General features: G+C 43.6%; 1 protein-coding gene across 4 annotated transcripts in view; it reads left to right on the forward strand.

Moving 5' to 3' along the window:
* ZDHHC3 (zinc finger DHHC-type palmitoyltransferase 3) overlaps nucleotides 1-12,667 on the forward strand; it is a 28,785-nt gene continuing 16,118 nt past the window's right edge. For 3 of the 4 annotated variants that reach the window (XM_035318029.1, XM_035318031.1, XM_035318032.1), the window contains exons 1-2: nucleotides 1-76; nucleotides 9,721-10,050. In XM_035318029.1, coding sequence (XP_035173920.1) covers nucleotides 9,745-10,050 — 306 coding nt within the window. In that variant the 5' untranslated portion in view covers nucleotides 1-76; nucleotides 9,721-9,744. Of the gene's footprint in view, nucleotides 77-7,837; nucleotides 7,975-9,720; nucleotides 10,051-12,667 lie in introns of those variants that run through there. The other variant, XM_035318030.1, reaches the window with a different exon arrangement.

Here is a 12,667-nt window from a genome sequence, read left to right on the forward strand (position 1 = left end):
CGGGACCCGCACCGGGACGGCAAACGGGGCCGCTGCCGGCCGGCGGCGGCTCGCAGGGCGGCGGGGCGGCCTGCGGGGTAGGTGGCGGCGGCGGGGCGGTGTTTACCGGGAGGAGGGCGGCGGGCGGGGGGGCCGCGGTGCTCTGGGAGGAGGTGGGGGCCCGCGGGACGAGGCCCGGTGCGGGCCCCCCGGGGGTTTCGGAGCTCTGCGGGGTGCCTCGGTCCCGGCACAGCAAGCGGGAGCTGCGTGTGGTGGTCAGGCGGGGTGCTGGGGAAAGTGGTTGCCCCAGTTCCAAGGGGCTGGGGTGGTGGGGAAGGAGGTTGCCCCAATTCCTATGGTCTGTGGTGGTGGGCAAGGACCCTCCCCCAGTCCACAGGGTCTTTCGAGTGGGAAGGATTCGCAGGGAAAGGGCTGACCGCCTCTGATGCCCAGTGTGGGAGATGGCAACGCTTCGGTGCGCACCGCGCTTTTCTCGCTCTGTGAAAGCAGCACACACGGCTTTTGTATAGCACCGCAGACATTGCCACGGTAAGTGGAGCCACGCGTGGATTCCTGTCCTTAAAATCGCAGCCCCGTGTGCGGCAAAGATCCCGTCCTTCAAACACTACGACTACGGTGCTGTCTCTCTGACGCAATAGTGTTTGTCATACCAATGGGAGCTGCTGGTGGTAGTAAGTTGTGTCTGACTCGCTGAAATTCAGGAGGTGCGATCCAGAAGCTCTATGCAGGTATGGGTTTGTAACAGGGAAGATGTGAGCTCTGCCTAAAAACTGAGGGTACTTCTACACCCCTAACGCAAACGGGGTATTGATGTGTTTCTGTTACCATTTTCAGAAGCATAGCTGCAGGCAGGGTATGTATTTTTCTTTGAAATTGGCTTTTGGTAGTAGACAAAAGTGACATGATTTAACCCAGCAGGCTATAAGAAGATGAACGCCTGATTCCTCAGCAGATGCGCGCCCGCTATGCTGAGGTAGTTGCGTGTCTTGGGGGACAGTTCCCTTTGACCCCACAAAGGGGACAGGTGACAGTCTAAAGCAGCCTGCATGTAGCCCGGGCGATGGTAACGCTGCTTTGGTGAATCCCTGCTGCTTACCTGGCATGAGTTTGCTTTTCAGGATAGGTGGGTTTCTGTGTCTTTCAAATGGAACAGGAGCTAGCCATGCCACATGGGCGATGTAGTTTAAAGCCATGCGTTGCTTTATGTTGGGGAAACTTGCTGGCACAGCCATGCTGTTAGGACAATTCTGTGATTCTGTGATAATGGGACATGTCTCCTGTAGAGGCGACCATAGTGTCAGTGATGGGCACCCAGGCTGATTCAGTCTGAAAATGGCTTGGCTGTAGCTCAGCTAGTTGCTGCAGATGTGAATTGAGTGAGCTTATGGCTATCGCTGGTCTCTCTGCAGCGTAGACATGACCTTTTTCTTAGGGTGATACTCTGGAATTCAGCTTTTCTGCCTTTGTGAAAGAAGGCAGAGGGTAATGTAGTATGTGATGGGGTTATAGAAGCTTGTTGTCACTTTTTATTTTCCCTGTCGTGTGCTTAGCTGGCTGAAGCAAGCCAGGTATGAATGATGGTAGTCAGAACATCGTATTTAACTGAAACTTAAAGTTTCTGTAGAGAAAATGACAAGTTAAAGCTTTCCCTACGAGAGCTGCATGTTTCCTGGGTTGTGCAGACAAGAAGAAAAAAAGAGAGCTGCAACTTGACTGGAGCTGCAGTGCAGCAAGTCTGCCAGTAGCTCTTTGCACATCGTCCTTTTGAGAGGGAGCCCAAAAGGAAGAGCCAGCTCGCCTCTGTGGGCTGTGAGTGCCAAAGGCCTCCCGCGGCACCTGGTCTCAGCTGGTAGGTGCGAGCTGTTATGGGACGGGGCAGCCGCGCTCTGCCTCTTACTGCAGAGCAGCACGGGCAGGTGACCTCCTTCGGCCTGGAGCTGGGGGTGCCTGGGAGAGCTGCTGGCTGCAGCAGCAGGGTTCAGCCAGAAAAATGCTGGGACTTGCTGCTCTGTGCGCTTTAGTGGCAAGTAAGGACACAGAAAACAGCGTTAATGCCCCGTGGGAAATGGGAGGATGTTGAATGGGAGGAAACGCGCGGCCCTTGTTGATGTTTTTGCAGCGAGGCTGGTGGTGGATGGTGCGTTTGTGAGGTGCAGCTACAAGCTTTGCCGAAGCGCGGGGACCAATCTGAAACATGGTGCAGCTTTCAGAAGTTACGGCGGATGGGCTCAGATGGAAGCAGTAAGAGTGAAAATGGGTAATGTGAAGCACTACACTATTTAATAATAATTTAAAAATGACAGTGAGGGTTAGGGTCCTATTCACCACCCTAGTGGAAGGGCAGCAGTACCATGCTGTAGGCCCAGAGAGATCAGAGGGCTGTAACGGGGGATAAAGGGAGATGGGAATGTGATACACACCTTTGCTCTTTGCATTGACTGCTTCAATCACTGATGTCCACTACGGCGTAGGATAGACAGGCAGCACGTCCTGTATTGCAATTAGTCTGGTCTCCGTGTCTCAGTATTTCAAAGAATAACAAAATGAATGTTTACCCACAGAAATCTATTTTTTTGTGGAAAGAGAGATCACTTGTGCTTGCTAGCGCAACATGGAGCAAAACAAATACTGGTTGCCAATCGAGAAGTTCTTTGCTATGTTTTAAAAACTTTAACGTAGGGCAATCTCTGGACCTGCAGGTTTTTCCAGTTCCCTGAAGCAGCACCATAGCTTTCTCGTAGGCTGACTCTTAATGTCATAAAGTTGGATCATGATAGGCACAATTTTCGATTTGGAGTAGAGGTGATTTTTTTTTTGTCACTGCTTAATTAACACAGTATTTTAGTGTGTGCCCTGTGTCTTTCTGTATCTGGTTTAGGTAGCTGCTTAGGTGTAGTATTTACATTTAAAATCTAAAGGCCTTAAAGCTATCATACCTTTATCTTTGAAACTTCCTGATGTGGTAGGGAAGAAGTGTAGACTACAAGTGGGGAATAAAGTAGGAGAGACAGAACAACTTGCTCATGCTTTTGAGGGGGGACTGTACCAGAAGCAGGCAAGAACCAAATCCCAGGTCAGACTTAGAGAAAAGGCATGTCTGGTAGCTAAGGGGCTCTTTCTGCCTTGAAAGTTAGTACTCGGAATAGTCTTTAGACTGGGATAGTTCTGCCAGCTTCTTATTATGAGCAAGGTGTAAAACAAAACAACAACAACAACCCTCTGTTCTGCTTCTCAGGAAAATATGTTTTTCATGCCATGAAAACAGTGTAGTTTTTAACATATACAACTGGTATTATTTTTGCTGTCAAAGCAAAACATCCTCCTTTAATTTCTTCTTTCTCTTTTTTCAAAAGCTTTACACAGGACAAATTGAGAGTTTAAATTCCCTTAATCCTCTGGATTAAATTCCTTTAAAACAATGGCTCGCTGTTTTAAGTCCTGAGTCAGCATCAAAATTGGAAAGCTGTCTAGAAGGCCAGGACAGCTTCTTCTGTCTCGTATCTCATGAGGCTGGCTGTTCATAATAAGTGCAACGCTGTGGGAAAGTGTGACATCCCCAGTCGTTTTCTGTTTCCCAGTGCAGTCCTTTCTGCAAGGTTGTTCTGTCCTTCTGGTCCTTATTCCAGGTAGGTGACGAGGCCACAGTGGTGGCTTGTATTTACAGGTTGAGGTTTAGCATGTCTCTTTTTACATAGATTAGTGGTTCACATGTATTTAGTCTGTTAGGAAACTGAGATTGAAGTGACAGAATTTCTCAATGGCCCTTGCAGCTCTGATAGTGAAGAAGTTGAGATTGCTGTTCTGTGATGGTTCTTACTCAGTAACAGCTTTAGGAAGTAGCTGACATCTCTGCAGTGCTCCGGTCAACTGCTCGTGGAGATCACTGAAGTTGGGATCAGACCAAGTCAGATCCGAGCCTGACCTTATTCTTTACTGCCCTTGTGACTTGTGTCCTATTCGTTCTTGTTGCCCCCTTTTTGTCACCCACCCATAGTGGTTCAGTGTTCCTGTACCTTGGACAGTAACTTTGTCGTGTCTCTTCCTTGCTCAGGCTAGCAGCTAACAGGCCTTGCAGGTGGGGGTGGAATTTCTTACCAAACAACTCAAGACTCCTGGCTGAGCCTTTATTGCATTATATCTTACTTAACACAACATATATCTATTGGTTAAAGAGAAATGATATGGGCATTAACCAGGAAACTCTTACAGTCTGCCCAGAGAGACTGTGTGTCACAAACATGCTTTTTTAAATTGAGAAAACATGGCTTTATTTTCCTTACAGTTATACTAATGGAATTCCACTGACGCTGCAGAGGTTGCTTCTTGTTTACAGTCATGTCAGTGAGAGGACTGGGGGCTTTGTGCCTTACGAGGCTACCTCTTTCAAGCCCATCAGTCTCAGCCGTGGGGATGGAGTTTCTAGATCTGACAGAAGTCTTTGAGGTAATTTCCACTCCCCTCTGCTCTTCTTAGGGAAAAGTTCTCCCTACATATTCATATTCCCATTCATACATATTCTTCAGGAATACACACCTTCAATTAAATCTTCCCTCTAATAAGATGCTTCCAATAAAAACAAAACAACAAACAAAACATCCCTCACCTCTTTAAGTGTGCTTTTAGGAATCCATTTTTACTAAGCTATTGTTAATGCATGGACCCTTCAAAATAATAATAATAATAAAATAATAGATTACTCTTGAAAATAGTGAAATGGCATTGTAAACATTTTTCTAAACCGTCTGCAATGCAGCTTTGTAATACAGCCACTCACTCCATTCATGTGTAGAAAAATGTTGTACCTGGAGTACCATGGGGTTTCTTGTGCTCTCCCTCCCTTTTCCTAAGACAGGTAATGCAAGTCTATGCATTTAGCCTCAAAAAAATACATTTTTTTAAAGTCTTGTCATGTTTTAAGATTATTTTTAGTGGTTTTGGTATAATTGATGTTCTGATCTCTTTAGGCCATTTTTCTTCAGTATGAGAACAGAAATTGTTGAAATCACACAACTTGAATAGCCAGAGGTTTCAGGTGAATCTGAGATGTTTGTGAGCACAAGGGTGGCTGGTAATGTGGTGCCTAGGCTGAAACTGTACCTCTCAATGTGCCTGAATTTCCAGAAGAAAAATGAAAACTTTTCTGCACCAGGCACAATGCTGTTACCCTGCTTCTGGGGCAGCTGGAGTATGGCTACCTGAACTGACTTTGCCCAGTGACATTTTGATTCCAGTACTATGGTGGCTCGGCAGTGCAGTGTTGAGATCTCAGTGCCAGATCCTTCCCTAATGCTTTTGCAATTTTAACTAGAGAGAAAGTTTTTAATCTTTTTTTTTTTTTTTTTCACTTCTTTTTTAAACTACAATTAAAATATTTCAGTGGAAGTACAGCTGTCTTTAACAAATTTAAGCCTGCTTTTTTCAGTTGCCATTCACAGACCTGTTAGAAAAGTCCCATTGATCCCTCAGGGTTTTGTATACCAGAGGCTGAAAGCTGCCAGGCCAATGGATATCTGGATGAATCAGCAGGAGACTGCCAAAAATTCTCAGCATTCTCATTCCACTCCCGTTGATCAGATAAAGCCTTTCAGGTCTTTCAGAAACCATTAGGAAAGAGTAGACAGAATATTGGTATTTCCTTATTATTCCTGCTTGAACTTGCTTTGGCAAGTTTTGACAGGCTTGTTGTTAGACCTGGAATACTACGTGAAAGCATGGCAGGAGAAGCACAGGTAAATACCCTGTTAGTTAGAAAGCATACTGCCACTTCTGTTGCAAAGAAAGATTAAATATGTGTTGTTTTACTCAGTGTGGTTTTATGTACAGAAAACTGAAATAAACTTCAAAATGACATCTCACAGTTTATATATATTTAAGTAAATATATATAGGTCTGAGTTTTGTTTTGTGTAAGGGGATGTACAGTGTATCTAGATCACCTAGTTTAGCTGTCACCAATATAATGTGACTGGTAATGTATGTTTGCTTCCTTTTGATGACAATAAAAAGTTAACTTTAGAATTGTTTATCAGCTCTCAAAGTGCTGTCAGTGAGCCCTGGTTCTGTGTGTTACAGAAACTGTTCCAAAGTACCTCTTTAAAGCGAGTAAAAGACCTGAACTGACTCCCCCCCCCTTCAAAAAGCTGAAATCCCTTCAAACTGAAGTCCCTCCCAGGGTCTTCCCTTGTATGTCTATCTCTTCAAGATTGTTTTAATAAAATAGGTAGAACTTAAAATTCACTTAGTTATTCTGACAAAACAGAACCTCTTCCAAAAGTTGAATGTTAATTGAGTTCTAATAGAGGAAATGGGTACAATGTCTATGTAGTAATACTGCAGTTTTGCAAATCATACCGATGTGCTTGGCTTTTCCAGCATGAGTAACTACATGAAAATCAGCGGGGTGACAATGAGGGTGTCATTTTTGTCTACTTTTTGTAATATCAGAACGTCAGGTGGCTTTCAGAAGGCCATTGGGTGAAGGCCCAAGTCATACGTTAGTTCATTCTTAACACGTCATTTGGCAGTCACAGGCCATTAAAAATAGATTTTAGGCATGACTTAGGTCAAAAGACAGTTACTTAATTTATAAAAGGTGTAATAGCATCTTGTAAGCGTTCATTTGGCAGGAAGTGGATTTTAATTTATTTTGTTTACATTTCTAATGTCTATATTACTTATGTCTTTGATTATTCCTGTAATGCTAAATGCCTCCCAGATTAAAAAAACAAGAAAAGGTTTTTGCTCTGACATGTCCTTAAGCTAAATGGATGTGTTTGCTGTCATTACATCTCACACTTACCTGCCGGCCTCTGCTGTAGCCTGACGCTGTGATTAAGTTCTTTGCCTTCCTCGTTTACATAGTGCTTGCTCCAGAGCAGGAGCAACTGACATATTCCAGCTGGGGGTTGTAAATTAAGTTTGTGTGCTGGGCGATTTGAGGGCAGACTCATCAGGGCAAGCTGCTACCCCTGCCACAAGCTTCTTTATGTATGTATATATGTAAGAACAAGGAATTTAAAAAGTTAGCCAGGCTATCTAAAAGAGAAGCTGAGACTCTGCTGCTGTAACTTGACTCTAAGATGCTGTATGCTGAAACACGAATGTGTTTATCAAATGATGAACAGTGTTTATGTAGCCATTAGTGATTTTTCATTTTGTCGCCTGATGATGACTGTAAAGCCAGTATTAAATAAACAAGTGCATTAAATAACGCATCTGTCCTCCAGGCAGAACGCAGCATCTGAGGCCTGCGCCGAGGCCTTGTCCGCGCTCCCTTGCTGCTCCGCAGCAGCTGGGCCCCAGCTCCAGACCGAGGTGCCTCAGGGGTCCTCCCAGGTTCTCCTTGGACAATTTCACAGCAATAGGTTTTTATTTTCCTTTAGCTCAGTAATATTTCTGAGAGAACTTTCATTGGAGTGAAACCACTTCCTGCACTAGGAAGAGGTCTGAATTTTCATTTGGCTGCTGTGTATTTTGTGAATGTATCAATACATGCATCCGTACACGAATAGTGGAAATCTGGGGAAAAGGTATGGATTTACTAATAGGTGTAGGTTTAACTGAATTTAGGCCAGCAGACTGTACGGGTAATCACTGCTTCTGAAAATTATATGGCTTCTCTCCCTAAGTATCAGGTGTCATGAGGCTAAATTATAGCTGTGGTTGAAATACCAAATAATTACAACTTGATATGTGAGTTTTGTGAATGAGTTTTTTTTTTTCTTGCCAAAGTAAACGGGATACACGTGCACGTTTGTCTTTTTTTTTTTTTTTCTGTTCTGTGATATAAATACAAAGTTGGTATGCTCTAACATCCATGTGACTTTTTTTCAGACCCATAAAACATCCTGAAGTATTTCACTTGGCAGCATACTAAATGTTAAAAGCGGAAATAGAAGAAAAAAACTATTTCTCCTAGCTTGCTTATACCAGTTATGCCAGAAAGAAAACACTGTGGTTATCACCTGCTGGTCAGGTGTTTGCTTTCATAACCCTCCTGGTTCACCTCCTGTGTGCTAGAAACTGCACTCCCGAGTTTTGCCTCTCTCTGTGGCAATAGCTGCTCCTTTTAAGTATCCAGTCACCTCTGTGTCACTTGCACTGAGAAACAAAAGCTCATCACTGCTGTGCTGGCGTTTAATTAATCATCCTGCTCATTAATAGCTTTAACTTCTGGCTATGAGAGACTCCCTGTCTTGAAACAACAGCTAAAAAGCCAGCTATCTTCCCTCTTGCTGTCCAGATAGGGGCAACAGCGTCTCCATGTAGGTTGGTGGTATGCAAAGTAGAGCTTTTCCCCTGTACTTGACAGAATTTAGCCATAAGTGTTTTGAGAGAAGTTTAATGTCCTAGGTACTTTTGTGATCTTCTCACCATGTTTCCTGTAAAATTTACCCATTTTGTCTAGGCAACAGCATTCATTTCTCTTGAACAGTCAGACACAAAAATAGCTTCAGTGTGAAATTTTTGGCAGAAAACGTAACTAACTGTGAACATTGTCTCTCTTTCTCTGAATTAAAATGGAAAAAATGCACTCTATTTTTTGAAAAGAGATGAGAATAATGCTTACATGTCAAAACAGGAGGTGGCTGTTTGGGTATATGTGGTTCAATGTATTTGGTACCAAAATCGTTGGGTCCATTTTTGTACAAGGTGGGTCCTGGCGCAGAGGTTGCGGCATTTCTGAGCATTTAGAGCATCAAGCAAATATTTTTTTTAGAAGTGTCTTTGGAAGAAGTCGCTGGGTGTGTGAAGAGCCACTTTCAAAGCGTAGCGTCCCAGGTGTGTGCTGACATTTGGAGTGGTGTAAGCTCCCAGCATGGGCCGACTGATCCCTTGCCAGAGTCATATGAGCACCTCTTTTTTTTTTTTTTTTTTTTTCCTCTCAAATGCTTAAGTTTGGTGGGAGTAGTGCTGAAACTACAGCAAGGGCTGTGCGTGCTTGGAGCAGTACGGTTTCTGCTTCCATAATGGACCTTGCCCTCTGGGTAGGTAAGGTGCCTGAAGAGATGGAGAGGACATGGCAATGGCAGCAGGTGTGTTGTGTTAGTGCCCTTCTTACAGGGGAGGGGACTTAGCTGGGAGCGCTAACGGGGGGGCAAAACAAATGCCATCAAGGGATGGAGCAAAGCTGGCAGGGGAAGGATGGCAGAGTAGAAGGCTTAAGAGGGACGTAAAGCCAAAGGAGGAGAGAAGAGCATAGGGCTGCTGCTTCAGTAGTTCCTGATGCTGTAACTCCCCAGCGGATTGTTTTTGCAGTTTTAACCCCAAGGCTCCCTACCCTTCCTCGGGTCTGATCCAGCAGAAGGGGACCCTGCCAGCTATGCCAGGTCTTTGCTCTTTTCCCCCATGGCAGTGGCCAGGTCTTGCTTCAGCCCCAGCTGGGGCTGCTCCCATCGGTATCCACCTGATTGCTGTGCTCTTCATTAGAATACTTGTTGCCTTTCCTCTGTGGGAGTGGAGGTGGCACGCTGGTGGATTTAATGTGTAATTAAGCAAGTCTTAAAAGCACTTAGAGAGTCTTCTGGTTAAGAAGTGTTCTGATAAGAGCAAGAGTCTGGTTTCCAAGTCCATTATTTCTTGTTGGGTTTATTTGTCTTTTTTGCTTTTTTCAACTCGCTTTCAGCAACTTGGAGTTTCTCACATGATCCCTGTACCGCCATGTGAAAAGATCGCTGCGTGTCTTGCAAAGCAGTGAACGCCGTTTCTGGTTCTCTTTCAGAGGCAAGTATGGACATAATAGCCTATGATGCTTACTCCAGTCCACCGCTTCAGAGATATTGAAAGGAAACCTGAATACCTACAGCCAGAAAAGTGTGTTCCACCTCCTAGCCGCGCTTCCCTGGGAACAATGTGGTTTATTCGAGATGGCTGTGGTATTGCATGTGCTGTCGTCACCTGGATGCTGGTGTTCTACGCCGACTTCGTAGTCCTTCTTGTCATGCTAGTTCCATCGAGAGATTACGTTTATAGTGTCATCAATGGCACGCTGTTCAACACCTTGGCTTTCCTTGCTTTGGCTTCCCATTTTCGAGCTATGCTGACAGATCCAGTAAGTATGTCTCTCTGTATGTCTCGGAAAGAAAAAGGCAGTGTTCTTCTTATCTGATAGATGTTGGGTAACGTTTGCTGAGTGAGAGGCAGATTTAAATAACCTGTGTGTGTCAGCCTGCTGGGTGAGGCTGCTGATGTGCTATGCTAATTCCTCAGCCCACTCAAGTCAAACGCAAAGTCAAGGACCCAGTTTTAGATTTCCCCTCGTGTGAGCAGCTCCCCTCTTCATGCTGAGGAGGAGAGCGTTTCTCTCTGACACTGTTTTCTCACCAATGCCAAGTCTCATGTTTGTGGCTTGTCGTGTCTTGACAAACAGCAAATCAGGAAAAGCTGGTTTTGGTTGTCTGCCTTGTCAAGTATTGCTCCAGCAGAGTGGAGTAGAGTTGGTGGTGTTTTGAAAAGCCACGCTGCCACCTCTCATGCTGGTGATTTAGTGGAGTTTATGGGACCATGTTAAAACAAACATTATGTGAGTATGCTAAGAGCTGAAAGTTTGTGGGCAGGCAGGGAGCATAAGAATTTTAACAACCCCTTGTAATGTGTCTGTAGGACATAGCCTTATTAGAGATACAGTTTAATACCATGATGCTTACTCTGAATGGCTGTGTTTGCTTATCAACCTCTGACAGGAGATTCAGTTCAAAGCCTCATCCCCACTAGTCATTGGAAGAAAATACAAGCTTAGATTCCTCTTGGCCCCTTCCTCCTGATTCTTCTTGTTGCTGTTAGGAATGGCAGTGGGTCTCTGATACTCAAATTATTCCTTTCAAATGTAATTTCCTACTTGAAACTCTGCTACGTGCCGTTAAAACTTCAGTGTAATCTTAATCTTTATTTCCTAGTTTTCAGCTCTCCCAGAAGCCACGGCACTGCAAAAATGTCTTAATTTGGGGTAGTTTGACAACTTACGGCAAAGCAAAGGCTGACTTGTTGCATGCTACTGCTGCTGGACACAACTTAGAGCAGTAATTGAGGCACTGAAGCTTTTGGTCATTGGGCTGACAAACACAGGACTGTAGCAATTTATGATATAGTTTATGTCCTAAGGGTTCTTGTTGTTAATTATTGTATGTTGTGTGGCTTTAATGCCTAGGCACCTTCAGGTCTCAGGAGTTGTTTTGCAGAGCTAGCAGTAGTTAGTAGTTTGCAGCTATATTCTAAAGCAGACTAGGCAAGCAGAGTGTCAGAGAAAGATACAATCTCTCTGCAGAGAAATCTGGAAAATATATGTTAATTACTGGCATGTGGTGGGATTTTTGTGTGTGGAGAGAACCAGTGGGATTTTGTTTTGTTCTTGGTAGAGATTTTAATGAAGAAATCAGCTAGACAAAATGGAAAAGGGAACGTAAAGAGAAGGGATGCAGGGCATCCACAGGGCAGACGGTGCAAGTCTGGGGTGGAAGAAGCTGCTAGGAAATGGAGAACCAGGGGCACATCCAGGATCAGAATGGAGCAGAGAACACTGCTGAGGCAAACAACTATGAATTCTTATTTTAAATGAATTAAAACGTGGATTCTTCAGAACTGTTAGCATGTGTCATGCTTTTCAGGAACTGCTTCCTGTGTGTTCTTGCCAAAAACATACCTGGGGTTTTGAGTTGTGCTGTGTGTTAAAAAGAGAAAACATCATTTTGTAGAAATTGGTCACAGTGATATTTAAGTTTGCCAGTCTGTTGAGAGGTTTAAGTGGAAAAATACAAAGACTGCTCAAGAGAACTTTACAATACTGATGTAATGTGCAGTTCTTTTAATAATACCCAATATTCCTATTTATTGCTGTTGAAAGGTCGTACAGGTGTGTTAAAAAGAGACTGTTCTGTCAGAAATCTGTTAAAATGTTAAATCCCTGTTTTTATTTCAGTATAAAAGCCTAGATCTACAGAGATGCGTTGTGTCAGTGTACCAGCAGTGATTTCATACAGCACGTTTTGTGATATTTTTTGCTTTTGATCAAATTTTATGGCCGTAAAAACACTGTGGAAACTCTTGAACACTTAGAAAACTTTTGAAAGTTTGGACTTCTGCAGCAATTACATGCCACCTGTTTAAATATATTAATTTTATGTGGCATTTGCACAAATAATGTTTATCTAGTCTTATTTGGGGGGAGGATTCTTAGAAAGTGTGCTCTGTTTGAAAGTTAAACCCTGATTTGAATAACAAATACACAATGGAAGCGTAGCTATTAATACATGAGATGTTTATCAGCAACTGTTAACATACGCTCGCAATGATACTTTAGAAGTAGCAGCTTCTAGTGGAATTAAAGCATCTGATGTCTCCAGTTTGTGATATGAAACACTGGGATGATAAATCCGTTGATGGATGTGAGGAGAGGGATAAGGATTCTTAAATATTTTAAGGTTGCTATGTGATAACGAAAGGTTGATTCCTTAGGTGAGGATTTACTGGTGCTGCTTATGTTTTTTAATTAAAAAAAAAAAAAGTGATGTTTAAGTATTTGGTTCCATACATTAGGACCTTGTTTCAATTTCTTTTTCTTGCTCTTCCTAAAACTCCACTGGTATTAAGGAAGTTTTTATCTCTTTCCCTCCCCTTCCATAATTTTAAGTCATCTCTATTGTTCTGAGCACTCGTAATGTCTACAGGTTAAT

This window comes from Oxyura jamaicensis, chromosome 2 (genome assembly GCF_011077185.1).
Source record: "Oxyura jamaicensis isolate SHBP4307 breed ruddy duck chromosome 2, BPBGC_Ojam_1.0, whole genome shotgun sequence".
In the NCBI taxonomy this organism is placed as follows: Eukaryota; Metazoa; Chordata; class Aves; order Anseriformes; family Anatidae; genus Oxyura; species Oxyura jamaicensis.